Here is a 21,733-nt window from a genome sequence, read left to right as displayed (position 1 = left end):
AGACTAATTGTATGGGACACTGTCCAATATAATGTGTACACAATGTCTATTGTGCGATCGCGTGGTCAGTGTGATCGGTTGACGATGGATGTGGTCATGTAGGGTGCGATGCCTACAGTCGCCACAATACTTCCCTCTTAGTTTTGCCAATAGCGTCGAGGGATTTTTACACGGCGACCAGATCTGGTTTTGTATTGTTCGGGTTCTGGTACGGGCTCCGGTTGTGACGGTGATGATTCATCGGGATGGACGAACGCTGCCTTCAGTCGGTCGATGGAAATCGGAGATGGTTTACCGTTGATATCGATGATGTATACCTTCTTCTTCCTGCGTATAACACGGTATGGTCCGTCGAAAGGTGGTGATAGTGGTGGCTTTATGGCACTAACTCTCACAAACACTTTACTGCATGTGGCCAACTCTTTTTGGGCGAATGGCGTCTCCCTGGAGTGATTGCTTGTAGGTGTAGGTCGGAGTTTTGCCATCGTTTGTTTCAAGTCGGCAACGAACTCCGGAGTGGGCTTCAGGTTCCTGCTGTTCTCTCTGAAGAATTCTCCCGGCAGGCGAATAGTCGTACCGTAGGTGAGCTCGGCCGTTGATGCCTGAAGGTCCTCTTTGAGCGATGTCCTCATGCCGAGTAACACGATTGGCAGCGTTTCTGTCCACCGTGGATTCTGGTGGCACATGATTGCGGCCTTTAGTTGTCTGTGCGCTCTCTCGATCTGCCCGTTGGCCTGAGGGTGGTACGGTGTGGTGCGAAGATGAGTGATGCCGAGAGTGCGAGTCAACTCTCTGAAGAGATCGGACTCAAACTGCCTTCCCAAATCGGTCGTTACGTTAATAGGCACTCCGAATCGGGCGATCCAACAACTAACGAAAGCTCGAGCTACAGTAGCTGCCGTCATGTTGGGGATCGGGATGATTTCTGGCCAACGAGTAAATTTATCAATTAGTGTGAAGCAATAAGCGTTACCTTCGGATGGTGGTAGTGGGCCAATGAGGTCCATGTGAACGTGTGCGAATCGTTCACCAGGTGTAGCGATCTGTGAGGTTGGAGATCGATTGTGACGGTGCACCTTCGACTTTTGACACGGAATGCAACTGGTTACGAAGTTGCGGCAATCCCGTCGGACCGATGGCCAGACGTAACGATCCGTGACGATTTTGGTGGTCGCACGAACTCCGGGATGTGAGCCGCTGTGCAGCTTAGAGATGATCCGATTCCGAAAGCTGTTCGGGACAAATAATCGGATGGCTTCAGTAGAGATGTCACAGTAGATGGGCATGGAAGACAGCAGAGACGATAGTGCCATAGTCAGATGGATAGTCAGTTTCATCGTTGTGTTGGTCGGTGGGTCCGACAAAAAATTGCTGAGCTCGGGATCTGTTTTCTGCTCGGTTGCCAAGGCGTCGAAATCGATAGCTTCATTAGTGCTGGTAATAGCTTCGATTCGACATTAGCTAGATCGAGCTTGCACTTTTCAAATGCAGCGTTCTGCTCATCACTCCACTGCAGCACGGTCAGGTCGTTCCGGACGTTGTTCGGTATCATCGAGTGAAGGATTTGCTAGGTTTCGGCTGCTCGTGGAATGAAACGGCGATAGAAATTTATTGTTCCCAAAAAACGTTTTAGCTGCTTAGCAACGACCGGGCGTGGAAAATTGAGGATAGCGTCAACCTTGCTTGGTTTTGGTTTGATACCATCCTGAGTGATGAGATGGCAGGGGAATTCTACCTCTGGTTGCCCGATCTGGCATTTGCCGACGTTAATGGTGAGCCCATTATCACGTAGCCGGCTGAATACTGTACGCAGGTGCTGCTTGTGCTGCGTGATATCATCGGATGCTACGCAGAGATCATCAACATATGGAAAAATGAAGTTGAAGTCACCCAAAATGTCGTGTAGGTGTCGCTGCAACGTCTGACCGGCATTCCGGAGTCCGAACGTCATATACTTGAATTCGAACAACCCGAAGGGAGCTGTGATGGCGGTCTTCGGTATGACCTCAGGTGCGACGGGGATCTGGTGATATGCTCGCTGAAGGTCTATGCAGGAGAACATTTTCTTACCGTGCAAGATGTTTGAAAAATCTTGAATGTGTATGTACAGTGTAGAGGTCTGGCACCGTGATTGCATTGAGTCCTCTGTAGTCACCGCATGGTCGCCAAGCTTTTCGAGGGTTGGCATATTCCTTGATCCATCAAAAACTGAAATTCAGCTTTAGCTTCATTCAGTTTGTCAATCGGCAGTCTTCGGGGGCGACAAAAAACTGGTTGACCTGTGGTGATGATGTGGTGAATGGTCTTAGCCTTGGTGGGTCGCCGGTTGAGGTTGAGCACAGTGATGTCTTGGAATTCCTTCAGGATGTCGGCGAAGGGCGAGTTTACGTCGTAGGTGATGATCATCGGCTCTGAAACTGCGTTGATGCTGTTCACTTCTAGGTTGGTTCGGTTGTCGATGAGCTTATTGCGTCGTAGATCTACGAGGAGATCATGCTATCTCAGGAAATCGGCGCCGATGATGGGGGATTTGACATGTGCAATGGTGAAAATCCAGACGAATGGCCGACGGAGTCCAATGTCGATGTTCAAACGTTTGGTTCCGTACGTGTTGATGGGCTGCCATTTGCAGCGAATAGCTGGTTCATTTTCACAGGGTTGAGTTGTTCACGTGGCGTGGGAGGAATGACCGACATGTCGGCTCCAGTGTCGATCAGAAAATTCTGGTGTGTGTGTTCTGATCGCGCACGTGGATTCGCCAGATGCGAGTACGATTCAGAACGGTGCTGGTTCGTCTGCGGTGGAGGGAGCTTGGGTGCAGGTGGGCTGCGAACTAGCTAGTTTTTTCACGACGAGTGTAAGTTTCGACGTTGCCGTCGTAGAAAATGCACGGGACGTTTGGGTTGTCCCCTTTGTGCTTCTCGCACTTGGTTGCTTTGGCTCCGTGTCGGTAATGAAACCAGCAAATCCATCGACGAATACCCTTTGATTGGCTCGGAGTAGAACTAAGAACAAAGATTGGACAGCACACTGTCGGTACATCCTGTTCCACCAAGCCGGCGCATCTCGGACAGCAATGCATTAGGCTTCTGGTCACCCAGCGTCATTCCAGAAACAAGCTCGTTAACCGTTGCATCTCCGACGGACGAAAATGAGCAACAATGGCCTCCTTCAGCGTCTGATAGCGGTTTTCATCCCGCGACAGGTTACATTTCGCAATGGTGGAATACACAAATTTGGCACGTGAACCAAGTGCAACGATTAGTGCGTTGAATTTATGTTTGTCCTGCTTAATTTGGTTCACACTGAAGGCTGCTTCCATACAGATGAATCAAGTTTCGACATCTTCGGCGTCGAACGGAGGATAATTTATTTTCGCGACAATGGCGGCATTCATCTCTCGCGGCTCCGGTTTCACATGGCTAGTGTTGTCTCCGTCTCGGGTCTGGTCGACTGGCTCTGTCATTTTCACTTCGGCGTGATTTGCAGAGATTCTGCAGATATCGTTTTTCGCGGATAAAACTCAGAATCAGTCTAGTATAGAATAAAACGTTATTTAAAAAAATATGTAATAAAATTGAAGATAAAATATGGTTTTTGCAATTTTTAATCCTCTCGAATAAAAATTTGGACTTTATACGTGACATGGGTGCTCCCTTGGCCGAGTGGTTAGCGTCATAACTAACATGCCGGGTGTTCGGGTTTGATTCCCGTTCTGGTCGGGGGAATTTTTCGTCAAAGAAATTTCCTCCGACTTGCACTGTGATCACGCGTATTCTAGAGCTTGCCACTCAGAATGCATTCAAGGCGTGTTATTCGGCATAGAAATCTCAACTAAGTACTAATAAAAATGACGCAAGTAATACTACGTTGAGACGACGAAGTTCCTCTAGGAACGTTAGTGCCATTGAAGAAGAAGAAGAAGAAGACGTGACATAAACATCTGCACAAATTGCTGATCAACCTGATCAACTGCTTTTCCCCAGTATCTGGCAATTGAAGAAGAATTCCTAGCCACTTCTCCACACTTCTTCAGTTTAGCTTTGATGATACCCCAACACATTTCGTTGGGGCGAAATTCCGGGCAATTTAGTTAGGTCTATTTTGAAATGATGGCTACTCCGTTATCGCGATACCACTGTTGCGCATTCTTACTGTAGTGACAACTCGAAAAATTCAGCCTAAACTTGACGAGACCCCGGTGAGGCAAAACACATTTTTCAAGCATTGGTCCCATACAATTCATAACTTTTGAACTACTGTGTTTGTATTTGTACTTTGTTGTTTTCATGACTTTAGACTAGAAAGCGCTATATATTTTTTTATACTTTTTCTTGAAAGCTGAGGAATTATTACATAAAATATCCAAAACTCAGAGATGTGATTTTTTTTCGTTTGAAGTTATGAATTTTCAAAGTTAACCGATGGTTAAAAAAATTCCCTCTTTTTCCAGAAAAGACCTTTTGAAAAAATCACAACTTTTTAACAACTGGACCGATTCAGACGATATCGTATATTGAATTGAATCCAATGATCTAGTCTTTTTTGAAAAAATATTGCATTTGCGAAAAAATTGAATTTTTGTTTTTGTAATTACTGATTGTGTTAATTTTTGATAATTTTCTCGGTTAAAGATAGAGGGTGTCATTTTTTTAATAATTTTTTCCTGAAGGCTGAGTTTTCTTCAAATTAAATATCTGTTCGAGACGTTATTTGTGGACTGTATATTTCCAATAAGCACTAATTTCTAATAAACACTAATTTCATTTTGCACGTCGGTTAAAGGAAACTCTCATTTCTCGGAACAAATTGATTTTTTATCAACACATTTTAGCTTTGGCTTCTAATGTACACACAATGCAAGAATTGCAAGAGGACAAGATTGTAAGAGAATTTAATAAGGAAATTTGATGGTTTATATAGTCTTCGAAACAATAGTTTACGTTCCTTACACAATTCTATTTAGCGTACATTCTTACATCTCTTTGTATTATATATATATATATATATATATATATTGGTTCTGAAATTTACCATTGCAAAAGTTTCTGAGATTTAACATTGCCGTAGACTTGAGCGTCGAATCATCAAAATCGATTCTTTTTCTCATTTGTTTGTTCAGCTCCACGAAAAAACAAACGAACGAGAACAAAATTCGAATTTTTAACAAGCGAAATATTTTTCCAACAAAGACTAAGTAATTGGCTTTAATTCGATCTATCGATCATCAGAATCGATCCAGTAATTCAATAGGTATGAATTTTCGAAAAAAGTCATTTTTGGGAAAAAGGCGAAAAAATGAGTTTTTCGGACCACCCTAAAATGGAAATGAGCACCCATACGAGAAAAAATACGAATCCTTTTGGCGGTAATGTTTTGCTCTAGGATTCTGTTTGGTTTCTTTATCCGATACTTGAAGAAACCTTGCCGAATGCGTATATTCCGAACTGGAACTGTACACTATCGAGTATGTTGACCAAATCCACGTATGAAAGTCCTGTATTTCGCTTTGAAAGCCTTCGTGACCTTCTGGCGCAGTTTCCGGTCTACTGTACCGCTTCGACGCTTCGATCGGACCTCTTGGGAAACAAACAAATCTTCGTTGAAATGATTTAGTATTGGTTTTGACCATTTTAACTCCTATGCGATCCTTGAACCCGATTATGTTTTCATAACTTTTCAATTTACATTTGTCGGGCTAACCAGTACTGCACAGTACTACAGCTACAGTACAACCAAATCAGAAATAGGACTGCTATCAAAGAAACCATCACGAATATTTGATCAAATTACGCACACGGTCAATGTCAAGAATTGATCTAACGGGTGGTAACTAAATTTTGGACTTTCTTTCTAACCTGTCAAAACAAGACTAATATACTTGAATTGGATCTGATTTATTAAAACGATTGTCCATTGTTGAAAAAATCTTATTGAACATCTGAAAACGGTTCCTAATCGGCTGTTCGGCGAAGCTTTCCTTCGATACAGGAACAGGAGCGCTTTACGGCCTTCATGTTAACTTCACGAATGGATCACTGGATCACTGGATCACAGAGACAGATTTGTCGGGTTGAGGACAAATGGGATCGAATGGGTTTCAGGAATTGTTGTGTTTTTTTGGCGTAATGCGAAGACGCTTTATACGTCCACGTATTGTTCGTCTGCATGATATTTTTGTTGATATGGGATTAAAATATTCTTCAAACATGCGTTTTGGTACAACTTGATTGGGCATCTGAGCATATTGATTGACAGCCAAACCAGAGGGTTAGAAAAATGGCTTAGAAATACCTTTCTCGGAAATGGCAATGTACAACATCATTTTCTGTTCAAACTTTTTTTCCAAAGTATATATTTTTGTCAAGGCTCATAAGCGTTAGCCTGACAGGGCCAGGAGTACAATATTTTGGCAATATTTCTTATAAGCTATGTTAGTAATATGTAACCGATTACTCGAGGTTGGTTCCAGGTTAGTATTACAACTTGTTGTCATAATTGGGATGTTGTGATCTCCAATGTTTTGTACGTATGCCCAACAGGGGTACTTCCTATTGGGATGCAGCTGACCATTAATCAGCAACGCTCCTCTAGTCTGTACCCCATATCTAGCGTGGTGCGTCTCTTTCGAATCGAGGAATCCAGGATAGAATGATCACTAGCCGGTACAATCATCTGCTCGTGTAGAATTGTCAATCTTCAGCTCCTGGTAAATGATCGGTGGACTGCACAACCTTCGGCCCGTGTCGTTCGTATCTGTAAAGAGTATGTGTGTGTATTGCCGCGACTAAGTAAAATTCTATCGATCGGATAGGAGGGATATGATACAGGGATACAACGAAGGGAACATCATTAAACGTTGACATCGGCGTTTCTGAAGAACAGGTATAGATGAAGCAGAAGATCAGGATCACGGCTACCTAAGATATCCCGGACGGGGACACTTATGTTTAAACTTATATTTTATGTTCGAAAATTAAGTAGAACATGGAATAGTATCGATCGTTTCCGGGGAAATGCTTCTTCGAAAGAGAGAAGTAACTTTCGTCGTCCGTAACCAAACATTTTCCGGAATAATTTATTTATCAACCTGCCGCATTGAGATTTTAGCGTTAAAAACTGTTTCTCATTGTATTCCAGGGCTCTTGTTATCTTTCAGCTCTTCATTCTGACTCTGTTTTGCAAATGCACTGGTGAGAATAATTAAACTTTTTGGCGGCATCCCGTGTACTTAATCAATACTTTTTACGTCCATTATTTTGGCTTGACTTCCACTACGTTGCTTGCTTGTTTGTAGTTGTTAGGGATCTTAGGATATGATAAACAATCGAAGCCGCAACATTTTCGCTTCTAAAATCTTGTAATGTATAGCTTTTGCTGGGGGGTCTCCGTAGCCACATTGGTTGCGCGTTCGCTTAGTAAGCGATCGATTGGGAGTTCAAAACTCATTGACCATCTTTGTGTTGTTACAGAATAACAACGTCCACGCAACAATTATCAGCGATGGAGATCGATCCACGGTCGAAATAAGATCGATCCATCCATACAACTGCTCTGCTCTGCAAGACACATCGAGCTGCTGTTCTATACATAACTCAACAATGATCAATACACTGTCTCCGCTGTCCGGTGGTCTAACTGGATAATGGGAGAACAGAAAGAATACTCTTACGTCTAAATGGCTACTGTGTAAATGTACCATATGCAATGGTATATAAAGAATACTGGTAAATGGCAACTGTGTGATGTGCTAATTATAGATATGATAACCATGTGATATGTACACTATAAAAATTCGGCTCTGTTACAGCTAAAATGCTAATGAACTTAAAATAAATAAACGGGATAAAAAAAGCTTGTGCCGAGATTTCGGTGCTTTTAATAGAACTGTACAAAGCGCTCGCGAAATTCTTCTTGTTTCGACGGGATTTTGAGCAGAACTGCATAAACAGAACAAAAAAATAACATAAAGAAGAGAGAGAGAGAGAGAGAGAGAGAGAAAGAGATAACACATAGGCTGTGGGTATACATGAGTATTGAAGGTTTGAATCTAAGTATGACAAAGGAAACTTCATTCAGCATTCCCGAACCCGTCAAACGAACTTGACAACCGAATACGTTTTGATCAGCCCAAAAGCAGCGGAACATTCCTATGAGCTCGTCGCCGTTGATGAACAGGTGTTGGTCGATAAATGTATAAAGCTTGTATCGTATCATCACCTCCCGCTATCGTGTTTCCAGTGCAGTGGGAAGGCTTGAGATAATTGCTGATCTCCCTAGAAACCACTGTCGGAATCAAAATTGAATCAATTACGCACATGTTCAATATCGCATACATATATCATTTATAAGCATGACTGAGGCGAAGATAGCAGATACGATTTCCACGAACAAGCACGAGAGAACATAAATCTCGTGAGATGTTCCGTGCACTCTTTACAATTGGCCTGCCTCGATGTCGTGGATGAGAGTCACTCAAGCGTGAAACAAGTTACAAGTGAAGCTGCTAAGTGCTTCAAAAGTGTGAAATACAAGACCAACTTCGAATATCATAAGGCAACATATCCTCCGGTGTGATGGCAAACGCGATGGGGAGGAACTTACAAAATACCTATTCTGAGCAAACTACCTGTTTCATCAAGTTATGGCAGGAATTTCCAGATCTATGTGAGAAGATAAATTGATTGAACAAGTTCTCAAATCGATATTAACATTTCCTACAAATCTTTCATCCAACTGGGAATTCTTTTAGCACTACGAATACGGAGCACTACGAAGGCTACGATGGGCTGATACGAATGGCTCTTGTACAAACACGAATGAACAGTCAGGAGTTCAAGGATGTACTCCTGGATTATTCACTGCAATGAGAGTTTTGAAGAGAATCAATTAGCAGCTACCACTGCGTGGAGCGAGTTATAAATTTGTACATGTCGTAGCTTGGTCGAAAGTACGCCGAATAGGTTGTTTGAATCGATTGAAAAGGATGCCTTGGGATGACTTAAAAAACATGTTGTTTTGTTTTGTTAGGGAGTGATAGTTTTCCATCTGGTTCTATAGTTACGAAACACCGGGGTTTTTGTCCCAGGATTTTTGAACAGAGGGCGCCGCTAAAAAATAATCAAGAATCATTTAGAGAAGTCCGTCTGTCACTAGCTTATGTGAGAAGTTTCATGATATTTCGTTTATTTGTTCACAAACTACAGTAGTTCAAGTGTCACTACCTGGGCATTCGTATAGAAAATGGAAAAAAAGGAATATCGTATTTTGATCAAACATTGTTTTTTTTTAAGGTTGATGAATCCTCTTCTTCTCCTTCGAGAACAACGTGCCTCAGTTTATTGGTGGTTTGGTGAATTTAAAATGAATCGTTCAAGCATCGCAGATGCACCTCGCTCAGGAAGACCAGAAGAGGCTATGAATCCAGAAATCGTAAAACAAATGCATCAATTCATATTGAACGATCGTAAAGTGAAGTTACACGAATAAGCAGAGGTCGTAGGCATTTCAAAAGAACGAGTAGGATACAATTTTTTTTTATTTAGTTATTTATTTCGTCAAACCAGCGTAGACTAAATATGCTGCCCAAATATTACAGTGAAATTTTACTATATCTTATTTTATTCAGATAGTCTTTGAGCATTTACCGTGACATGGTTACATCAATTATTTCACTGTGTTCGTTACAGAGGCTCATCATACGATTAATAGGACTATATTTGGCATAATTCGTTCTTCGGTAATCTATGTAGAAAATGTTAGGGTTTCTCAGGTGCCTAATCGGTGCGTGTAAATTTAAGTTTCCTAATATTTCTTCTGAGTCTACTAGTTGTGATATGATGTAAATAATAAATAGAATGCAACGTGCCTCATATGGAGGGAGATGGTATGAAGACGAGCCTAGTTTACGAAGTGCAAATAATAAAAATTGTTTTTGTACAGATTCAATTCTGTCTTCGTGTGAAGTTATGTAGGGGGACCATACAATACTACAGTATTCGACAATTGATCTGACGTATGTAATATACAATGTTTTTATTGTGTACGGATCGTGGAAATGGTAACTAAAGTGTTTGATGAAGCTCAACACATTATTTGCTCTATGGATGATTGTATTATAATCACCAACAAAGGATAGTTTCGAATCTAAGACCACGCCCAAGTCTCTTACTCGCTGACATCTATTGATGGGTTGATTTCCCAGTTTAACACCATCGTTCAATGGTGTTCTTCTTCTTGTAAAAGTCATCAAATTGCATTTCCTAACATTGAACTGTAATAAACTCTTAGTGCACCAATTATAAACTATGTCAACTTCATTTTTTAATATTTGAGAGACTTCTTCATTCTTTATTTCCATATACAGCTTCATATCATCTGCGTAGATAAGTGCCTTAACACTGTTAAGAAAAACGCAAACATCATTAACGAAAAAAATTAACAAAAGCGGCCCCAAATGAGAGCCTTGAGGAACTTCGGATGTAACAAATATTGGTTTAGCCATTTCAATAGCTTGACTTCTGTCCCTATTCTTTGAAGTTTAAGAAGCAGTAATGATATATCAATACGATCGAAAGCCTTACTAAAGTCAGTGTATAGAGCTTCAACTTGATTACCATTATCCATTGCATTCAAAGTGAATGTGACAAATTCCAGAAAATTTGTTGTTGTTGATCGTCCTTTGAAAAAACCATGTTGCTTATTCGTAATTTGTGTCTTTAGCTGATGAAAAAGTTTTTGGTTTATTATGGCTTCAAAGAGTTTTGGAATGCAAGAAATGATTGCTTATCCATGATAATTTCTTACATCGGATCTATTACCGGATTTGAATATTGGCACAAGAAAAGAGTTTTTCCATATTTATGGGAACCTTTCTGTTTCCAAGGACTTATTAAAAAGCCATAAAAGTGGATGAGTTAATGCAGATGCCAATTTTTTTATAAAAACCGGTGGATTAAGGTCACGACCTGGCCCTTTCGAGACATCAAGCTTATTTAATGCGTCAAAAATTTCAATGTAAGTTAGTTTTCTGACTCCAACATCACATGTAAATTCTGGAAGAAATGCAAAGAATTCACGATCTCGGTCCTCCTCAGCTGTTTCAATATAAACTTCTTGAAAAAAATGTCGCGAAGAGGTTGCAAATTTTTTCTGGGTCATTCCCCCCGGTATCGTCAAGGTGCATGCGTGATGGAAAACCATTGCTTTTTAATTTTGTTTTTATGTAATTAAAGAAAGTTTTCGGGTTAAACTTTATGTCCGACTCTGTTTTTAAGTTGTAATCTTCAAAAGCGATTTTGAGCAGTTGAGTTGAGCTGTTCGCAAATGTTCAGATATTTTTCGAGATTAGCATCAGATTTGTATTTCTTATAAATTTTATGTACCTTCTGTTTTTTATTTTTTAGATTCTTTATGTTTTGATTAAACAAAATCGGATATTTTGTGTTTATATTTCTCCTTTTTCGTCTTGTTGGTATCACCTCCTCTATAATTTCATTGATCATCGAATAAAAAGTCGTCAATGTACTTCAATGTTTTCCACACTTCTAAATAAATCCTGCAAATTAATGTAGTTAAGCTTACACCTAATTGATTGGTAATTTGCTTTAGTGTAATCAGAGACTTCCTTGAATTAATAATCAAATGAAATGGTTTTTGGGCGTTATCTATAAATATAGAATATTCGATAGCTGTGTGGAAGGCTTTTATTTTTTTTACTTTTTATATATCATGGTGCATCTCATCATAACATTAAAAGGGAAATAAATAAATAATAATAAAAACCGAATTCTTGAAAGAAAACATTCAAATGAGAAGGAATGGCTTTTCGTTCAAAAATCAACCTTTTCTATCTCAATTGAAGATGTTGGCCAAGCTCAAACAAGCGAGCAATGGTTTACTGATGACGATGATAACCTTTGTCATTTAATCGATTTCTTTCGATTGAAATCAATTTTTTTAACGCATTGATTGTATCCGATTATGTTCATTGAGTACAGAAATGCTATACATGAGTGTGATCATAAATCGTATAAAATGAGCATTACTTTTGTTCCAGGTTTCAAATGTTTGTTTCCATAACCATATTCTTGTTGTATAATCTTTTGAAAGCGACCTGAACAATAATATATCGTCATTTCTTTGTATATGAATCTGAAATTAATGCAACAACAGGCGATGACGGAAAACTGCATATTGAGCTTTTTTTTCTTCAGGGTTATAATTAGTGATGAAACGGATAGAAGTTTGGCCGGATACCGGATACCAGATATCAACAGATATCCGGCGGCCGGATATTCGGCTCTTTATTTGCGAATATAGTCTGGGAGAAACTGCATGTGTGTATGAAGCAAATAAAGGGTTAGATTTTAGGAAGTAATAAAAACTTTTTTAACATAGGAATAATCAACTATGATTAAATTTTCCGTATATAATTAATATCCCTCAATAGAGTATCAAGATTTCTGCATGGAGTATTGAACAGATTTATTTATGTTAAGGATTTGAGAACAGAACAGCTTACAATGATGAAATTGGGTATATTGAAATAATAATAATACTAGTTGAGAAAGAGTAAGTACTTCAAATTTAGATAGAATGATGGCGCAGTCTGCTCAGATACCCAAGCCAGACAACAACTCATAGATATATTTCCTGTTCCATCTGAAGGTAACACTATGTGACCGTACGATCAGCTCTACAAGTAAGACTAAACAGGGAAAGCCTTCTTCTCTACGAGACCAACGAATGTATTAAAAAATGGACTAATTTCGGATGGCAATGATATGAAACTACAAAAGATTATTCGATGGAATTTTTTTTCCTCAAATCCTTAAAAGGCGAGAGCGTCGAACGGAAGCATGGGTCCGGCTGCCCGACGTTGCTACCGCAACTAGAAGACCAGCAGAAGCTGAAGATAAAGGCCGTAAGACCGGCGCAACCGGCCAAATGGATGAGAAGTACTAGGTAAAAATGTACATTTTTATGCGGAAGCGTTAGTCGAGGCCGGCCGTGCCTGAACAGCAGGAAGAAGCGACTGAAGGAGCTGGTGAACATCTTGCCGAAGTAGTCCGACGTCATGGTCCTAACGTGTAATAAACATTCAGAACATTTTTGACATCCTCAAACATTACTTTAAATGAGCTTAAAAGTATCATCAAAAGAGCTACCCGGAGAAAACATGCCAAACATGCTATACACCCATTGGAACAGCATTTACTGAAGCGAGAGGCGAGTTTTTGTATAATACATATGTCATAGCGTTTTTTACACTCTTGAAAACAGAACACGACGATGCATCAATGTGCTTTTTGAACATTCGCCGCTCTAAAACAAAAAAAATGCATGTTTTCTGTCAACGTTAGTTTGAGTGTACTTGACGTTGAACGGCCACGACTGGGAAGCACCGGATATTTGACGTACCCTAAGGAGGTAAGCGATGACATCAAATATATCTACCACACAATGTTAACATGCGGACATAGCGCTGACCATTCACAGTTACCGTCTCGCCGTCCTCATTTTCAAAGAAATACGGCCCGATGACTCCACCAGACCATAAGGCGCACCAAACAGTGACTTTTGGCGGATGCAATGGCCTCTTAACAATCACCTGTGGATTTTCTGAGCCCCATATACGGAAATTTTGGGTGTCCACATAGCCACCGAGTTCGAAATGTGCCTCATCGCTGAAGAAAATTTGATGCGAAAATTCAGCATTTTGCTGCTGTTGTTCGTTCACCCAATCGACGTATGCCCGACGCATTTCATGGTCACCACGCTCTAATTTTTGTACCAGTTGGACTTTATATGGATGTAGGTGCAAGTCCAAATGCAAAATTCGCCACAATGATGTGTTTGACAAGCCCAATTGCTGAACACGCCGTGGAATCGAAACATTCGGGTCATCCTCCACATCCTCCAGCAACAGCAGCAATATTTTCGGCCGAACGCACATTACGATAATGCACAGGTTTCACAATATCCGCTACGGATCCAGTTTGTTCGAATTTACGCACTACATTAGCGATTGTGTGCTCTGTAGGCCGTCCATGACGACCATAATCCGTCCGTAATGCTCGAAAAACATTTGCCGGTTTTTCATCATTTTTATAGTATAATATAACAGAATTAACACGTTGTGCGATGCTAAAACGATCCATATTGTAAAATGGCAGACATTCAACTAACGATATGACGCTTTGGTTGACAGCTATGTCAAACGGTTGTCAGAGCAGGGCTGTATACTTTCGGAAGCCCGAAATGGAAAACCCTGTATTTTAAATATATGTTAGTGTCATATTACGAAAAATACAGAGTATCTTGGTTGCTCTGCGTATCGAAAATGTCGAGTTTCGTTCCGAATGAAGAACATTGACGATATTCGCTACTTTTTTTACACATCCTTTGCTTGTTATAGCGTTATTTCAAGGAACCTATGCGCAAAAATCATGGCTTTCACTTGGCCTTCAGCTGGCCCATTCACTGTATCTGGTGGGACCAGTAAGGTACGGTGTATCATGAGCTTAAACCGCGAAGGATGCAATAAAAACCCTTAACTGAGCAACGTTATCACACCCGCCCTATTCTTCAGACCTTGTCCCATAAAATTATCGCCTTTTTGCTTCAAAGAGACATGCACTTGCAGAGCAGCACTTCGTCGATTATGAATATTTCGAAAAATGGCTCGGAGAATGGTTCTCATTGGAACAAAAAAGTTTTATTGGAAAATAATCCACAATTTGCCTGAAAGGTGGACGAAATATGTAAAATCAAACATTTTCAGGTTCTCCTGGAAATTATGTGTTTTCTTCATATGTACATTAAAAAGGCTCTAAAGAAGTATGAACAACAATCTTGTTAGCTATCAATCACGATGAATCATCCAGTACTTCATTTAATTTGATATTTGCTCTTGCTGAGTCTATTTTACCCCAAAGTCTCCTAGTAACCGATTCCTTATTGCTAGTGAATTGTTGTCACTGACAATAACCACTGCTGGTGCTGCTGCTGCGAGTAAAGTACGATGAATAATGGATTATCAACAATTGAACACTGAAAACCACAACACAGCGATACTGCTGGGGTTCAAACCACCGTACAGCATAGGCGCACACATGAGCAGTCACTGCCGATATGCATGAGAGGCCAGCTGTCCATACGAGCCACCTTTGCACATTGTGCGAATTATCACTCACCGATTATATTCAAACATCTTGAAGCTTTTTGCTACATGGTTTACGGCTTGTTTGATTGCTAATTAAAAAGAACATGGACATCTTGCGATTAACTAAATCATATCATGTTATGATCATATTAAAATAACTCATCCGATTTCAATTTCACATTATACGTATATCAGCTAGTCCCCTGCATTTACCGCACTCTCATATTTGAATAAACTATATAAAGTAAATTATAAGTATCGAAAAAAATCCAAAAGCAATTATCTCACCTGTGACTTCCGACGATTCTGCCAAGGGTGTTGTATAGAGGTAAAATAACAGTGCTAATAACACTGGTCTTAATGTGCTGATGTTCATTACTTTATCGTCCTTTTCACTCCTCGTCAGAGCCGCAACGTTATGCTTCTTCCTTCAATCCCAGCCGGGGCTTTCCGCCTATAGTCTGTATAAACTATACACATATAAATCGGTCGGTTCACTTTCCCCTCATCGGGAACACTCACTGTTACTCTAGACAGTATAGCATTAGAGTATATGCTCTAATGCAGTGGAAAGAATAAAACTAAATAGCTTCATCCTTCTCATTTACATGTGTACAACTTTCCACAGGTTCACACTTTTACTTTTACTCCCAGGTGTATTCACCGTTGCTGCTGTCCGTAATACTTGTTAAGCCGTGTTTCGGTTATTCCGGAGGTTTTACAGTGTGTTCAGTCTTGTAACTGTGACGCGTTATTGCTGAAATCGTTATTGCTTATTATTGCTTGTATACACTTTCCGAATAGAACCTTTTTCATGCATTCGTGAGATTTTCATCAATATTCAGAAAAAATCTGACTGTTCTTATTTTCAACTTTCATTAAGTATTGTGCAAATGCTTATGAGAAGTGTTAAGAGAACAGTTGGGCAGTTCGCCCAACAAATAACGCAAACCATATTGAAATTGGAAAGAAAACTCCTGCTCATTGTTATTATTTTAATCGTTCCGTTATCATCGATGGTGTTTGAAATGAACGCTATCTAATGGGATCTTGAAAACATAGAAGAAAAGAACTAGCAACGCTATAACATTTGCTTTGTTCTCATACAATAAATACCCACAGATTCTTAGGGCCACAAACGTACAGTGGCAATTGCGACGTTGGAATGCGGACGCATCCTGTACGCATATGGTTTAGAAATCATCGATCCTTCCAATGTTTATCTGCTCATACGCGACGCTATGCTAATCATTGGCGCTATGCTCGGTCTAGAAAATTCTGCCGCCGGCAGCTTCAATCATTCGTCAGCCAGATAGCTCTTTTGGTTCCGACATCCATTGATATCTTTGCAGCGAAACTGATGTTTCACTGAATTTCACACATTTGAAGGAAGTTCGATTATACACACTACGCAAAAATGATAGAATGATGAAATATTGAATGGTCTACATGTCTTCACATGTTTACACGTGAAAAATAGTACAGTATGAATTCCAGGTGATGATTTTAATTCGATCTTTCGTTCTACCATAAATCAGCGATTAGTTTTTACCGTGTACATGTTGAAACTTTTGTCTCAGATAGATGAAACTCTAGCTATTCTCTGAATCTATTGAGATGAAATATAGACTATCAGTCGAACGAGATGTACCGGTCAGAGTAATTCATTCTCGTGTCGACTAATACAGAACATGATTGCAATGATAGAACAGTGTGTATTAAAGAAAAACATAAACAATATTCCCATCGGTACAGATCATGTGTCAAACTGGATGAGCTGATTTCGTTTCGAAACGGGTTTTAATTCATTCCAGTCTTGAATTTTCGCATTCATAAATCATGCCAGAGAAGAACGGCACTATAATTTGGACACAGCATAAAAAAATCCAAGTCAAAGAAAATAAACGGTTTCCAAACAAAAATAGATTTTCGTTTCATAAAATGTACATTCCTTTAAAATGTGGGGAATGTTTAAAACTATTGGAATAACTCAAACGATGGAGTTATAAGGATACGGCCATGGATTTAACATTAACAATATGCTAGCTGAACCGGCAAACGATGTTCTGCCGTAGAAATTACTTCTAGTTATTATATTTTATATTTTGTTTCTATTTATATTTTGGTTGTAAAATGTGTGAATATTTTAACGATATATTTCCCTTATTTCCCTTATATTTCGCATTTCATTAACGAGACTGCTCATATAGCTCTCGAAGTGCGGCCAACCAAATTCAAGGAAAATTAACGTATCTGACATGTTTGATCTCCTCCTCCTGAAAAAACGTAATATATTTGTGGCTAAATTTACAACTGCTGGGTTCCGTTTATTAACTGGAAGCCCAAAGACACTGTAGACAACTTTATTGGAGCTGATATATCGGCCAATTTGGTAGCGCATTTTTGACGTAGGACTACGTCTAACCGGAAGATATAGGGGGTGAAATGAAAATCTAGGCACTGAACAAGTAGGTAAAAATGCAAGATTTGGAACGCTTATAACTCGAGCATTTCTCAATAGATCGCAAAGGTTTTTGCATCAATTGATAGGAAATATATCTACGCATCTATCATAACGAATAACATTTCATTTTTCTTGAGATAAATAATTGAATAATTGTGAAATATCAAGCATTGTCCAAATGCACTATGTGCCCATTTTTGATTGGTCCATTTTGTGCTCCTCATATCGTACCGACCAAAACGGGCAACCAGAGCAGCAGCGAAATACAATGAATGCGATTGGAAAGGAAAAAGAAAAAATATGAACGAAACATTGGTCGCAGTCTCACACATGCGTAATTCTCGAGCCAGCCAGTCAGCTTAAAAATTCCCGCTCCGCTGCCGTAACGATCATTCTCATCCAAATCATACACCACATCGTTTCGCATCACAACATATCAACAAACCAACACAAGCAGCAATGTCTGGACATGACAAAGGAGGAAAAGTGGGAAAGGCAAAATCCCTATGCCGAGCGCGTTAGTACCAGTGCTTTAGTCCACCTAGTCGGCGTTATATAGTTTCGGCCGCCGAAGTGATCGAGTTGGCTGGCAAAGCTGTTCGCGACGATAAGAAAATCCGCATTCAGAACAGACCACATTCGGTTCGGTGGACATCTAGACAAGAATAGGCAGTTTCAGCGAGTGACGAGCAGAAGATAAAAGTTTGTTCTTCATACAAACTGCTTTGGTGGCAAATCCAGAACAAGGCAGCATCGATGGCGTTCGAAATGGTTTTTTTCAAAACCACGAGTACAAAGTTTTCTAAATTGGAACCATTCCATAAAACACGGCGCTTATCAGGGCCATTAAACCTTTCAAAAAAGAGTTTACGAAATACAGTTCAATGCATTCTAAAATATTATCCAAAATAATAATAAAACACAAATTGATTTTTCATAATTTGTTTGCCAGGATATGAAGAGTATGAGAATTTTGCAGGTGTGCTGAGCTTATTGATGGTTGGGGACTTTCTCGATTATTCAATTTTCACCAATTCTTAAATTGCTTCCAGATTGAAAGTACAGTAATTTTATTTCGATATTTAGCTAATTGGATTTTTGTAAACTCTATGGAGGTCCAAATTATGACCCAACATGTCCCAAGCTGGATGGGAAGAAATTTTCCAACTGTGAAAGCTGTACCACTGTCATCGCAAATGTTCAATTACAGGTTAAAATCACCTCCAATGCGACACTGAGTGGTGCTTCGGCATGTCGCATTAAATGTAATTTACAGTACAACATGTCCCAAGCTGGATGAGAAGAAATTTTCCAACTGTGGCGAGTGGCAAACGCACTCGCTAAACAGGAAGGTTTAACCGAACAAGATGGAGATATCGAGTGATAACAAAACAATAAACTCTTTAGATTAAAGATGATTTTGTGGACCTGAAAATGACCCTTTTTAGCGTTTGCTTCCTTCACCTTCTTCTTGTCGGTTTCCGAGATATTCTTCTACGCCGTGCCGAACTTTTTGGCGGCTTTTCCACTATTCCACTAGTCTTCGGTGCCTTCGTGTTTGTTAGAAACACCTGCATGTGAATCCAACGAGCGAACAAATCGTAATGAATATATTTTTTTGCCATCGCTGCCTTTTAACGATCATTCGTTCGTCTCGTTGGACTCGCCCCTTTGGCTGAGTCTGCTGATTTGTCTCTATCCTGTGAGCGTGTACCGCTAAAGTACAAAACGCGCGGATCCGCTGAAAAATATATCATTCTCTTTCAAACCGTAAATCAGTGTGGTTGTATGGCATCGTTTCACATCACATCGCATCAACGGATTGGTGCCGGAGCACCAGCATACCTAATAGCGGTTATAGAATTTCGGCCGCCAGAGTGCTCGAGTTGGCTTGCAAAGCTGCTCACGACAATAAGAAAACCCGCCTACAGAACAGAGCACATTCGGTTCGGTGGCAACAATCAGTTTCAGCGAGTGGCAAACGCAATCTCAAAACGGCAGCAGGTAGAAGAAGGAAAATGTTTGTTTATACAGACTGCTTTGGTGGCAAAATCAGCCACCGTAAAACACGGCGCCTTTCATGGCCATTAAGCCATTCAAAGAAAAGTTATTAAAAGTTATTCACAATACCAATGCATTCTAAAGTGACATAATATGACATATAATATGAACTGAATTATTTTATTTATGCTTGTTTTTTAACTTATTGGTGGTTGAGGTCTTTTAAATTGATCATTCAGTTTTCACAAACCCATACATGGTCTCCGAATTAAAAGTGGCTCCAAATTACAACACATTGTATGCAGGATGGCATTAACGAATTTTCTCGGTAGCAAGAACTGCTTTCTTTAGTTGATAACTGATGTTGAAAATTGACTGACGTTACATCTGCATTGTATAGAAACATAACTAAGGAGCAATATGATGAACTATGCATTTCCTGCTACTCTGTTCTTATTTTAAAGGACTTTAATTCGAAGGTCATCCGTCCCTGTATTCACATTCATTTTTCAGAACGTTTATAGCTCGTCTATTCCTCGACAGATTGTAGAGTTCGTCTCCAAAACCTCAGTTCTTTTTCATTTTTATTTATTTTGTTTGCGGAGACTACAAATATTACAATTCATTCGTCTTCGAAACCACAGTTTAAGGTACGGTAATGTGCTCAATGATCTGACGACCACCTATGCATTCCTTATCACAGCCATCATTTTGATTGTACGATATGTGCATACGCCGAAAAATGCCCGGCGTTGAACATTTAATGAGTACAAAGCCTTCGGAAAAAAAATCAAGAATCAACTATAAGACAGTGAAAAAAAAATGAGAAATTTTTACAAAAAAAACGCAAAAACACAACACCAAAGGTTCATTTCAGAACTCCCAACATGTTCATAAAGAGTAAACAGTAAACTAATCCATATTTCAGGTAGAGAGGTAGGTATTCACGTAGGAGAAGAAAATAAAACAATATATTTAAAATATATATTTAGAACTAGCTAACCCGGCAAACTTCGTCCCGCCCATTTACTTGATTAATTCTCGAGTAATGCAGAAATTTGTGTTTTATTTGTATGGCAGCCACCCCTAAGAGAGGGGGGAGGGGTATCTAACCACCATAGAAACATTCATTGCACCCTAAAGTTTCCATATGCCTAATTTGGTTTAATTTGCTTGATAAATTCTCGGGTAATGCAAAAATTTGTGTTTCATTTGTACGGCAGCCCCCTCTAAGAGAGGGGGAAGGAGTATCTTAACACCATAGAAATCGATCGATCGGTTCAGTAGTTTCCGAGTCTATAAGAATCAGACAGACAGACAGACATCACTCCATTTATATATATATAGATAAGCTGTCCCCGTTGTATAGTCCTACGTCACTCCGGTTATGTCCCCGACATTACCCACCCGTCTTTTTTTTCGTCGTTGTCATTCAATCGAATAGTATCCACATCAGTATTCAGGATTTGTAATACAGCCATATTGCTTACTTTATTCGCGGACTTCCAAGTGTATTTATTGCTCTTCACCGAACTACAGAACTCAACATTGATGTGAGCATTGAATATTTTGCTCAGTTCAGGCGAATATGATACTACAAAACGATTTTGTTTGTGTTGTGGATATTTGTGAATGATTGATCGCCATTATTAGGATTTCTTCGTTGTTATATTGGATTTCTGCCTACGCTTGTAATCGTGTCGTTGCTGAAATCTTTAGGAAAACGCTTTCTATTTTAACCACCTGTCATGCGAGACGATAGATGTTTCAGATCACCGCATGAGTCATGAACCTTGTTTGTGATAACAATATCGATCAGTCATCCCTGTTCCACAAACCCATTGATTTGAAACTCACTCGTATCTCACAATTTGATCAATCTCGATTTTTTGCATTCTGAAATCCGTTCGACTCAAATTCTATCGTGCGATAAAAATGTGACAACCTTGCTTTGACGCAAATCAAACGTTTCAGACCGAAAGCAATTTTAAATTGTTAAAATTTTGAAAAATTTCGAACAAAGATCAATTTCGCTAGAGCAAACATCAAATGGACTAACAGCACTTGTCACCATGCCATTATAGAAACATTTCTCATACCCA

At 39.7% G+C, this 21,733-nt stretch overlaps 1 protein-coding gene across 5 annotated transcripts in view; it reads right to left on the bottom strand.

Moving 5' to 3' along the window:
* LOC129775028 (neurotrimin-like) overlaps positions 1 to 21,733 on the bottom strand; it is a 176,034-nt gene that overhangs the window by 133,279 nt on the left and 21,022 nt on the right. For all 5 annotated transcript variants that reach the window (XM_055779190.1, XM_055779192.1, XM_055779188.1 and 2 more), the window contains exon 2: positions 15,455 to 15,923. In XM_055779190.1, the coding sequence (XP_055635165.1) occupies positions 15,455 to 15,542 (88 nt within the window). In that variant the 5' untranslated portion in view covers positions 15,543 to 15,923. The remainder of the gene's footprint in view (positions 1 to 15,454; positions 15,924 to 21,733) is intronic.

This window comes from Toxorhynchites rutilus, chromosome 3, assembly GCF_029784135.1.
Source record: "Toxorhynchites rutilus septentrionalis strain SRP chromosome 3, ASM2978413v1, whole genome shotgun sequence".
NCBI classification, from domain to species: domain Eukaryota; kingdom Metazoa; phylum Arthropoda; class Insecta; order Diptera; family Culicidae; genus Toxorhynchites; species Toxorhynchites rutilus.
Note: the sequence above shows the minus strand (reverse complement) of the source record. Positions and strands in the feature narration are given on the sequence as shown.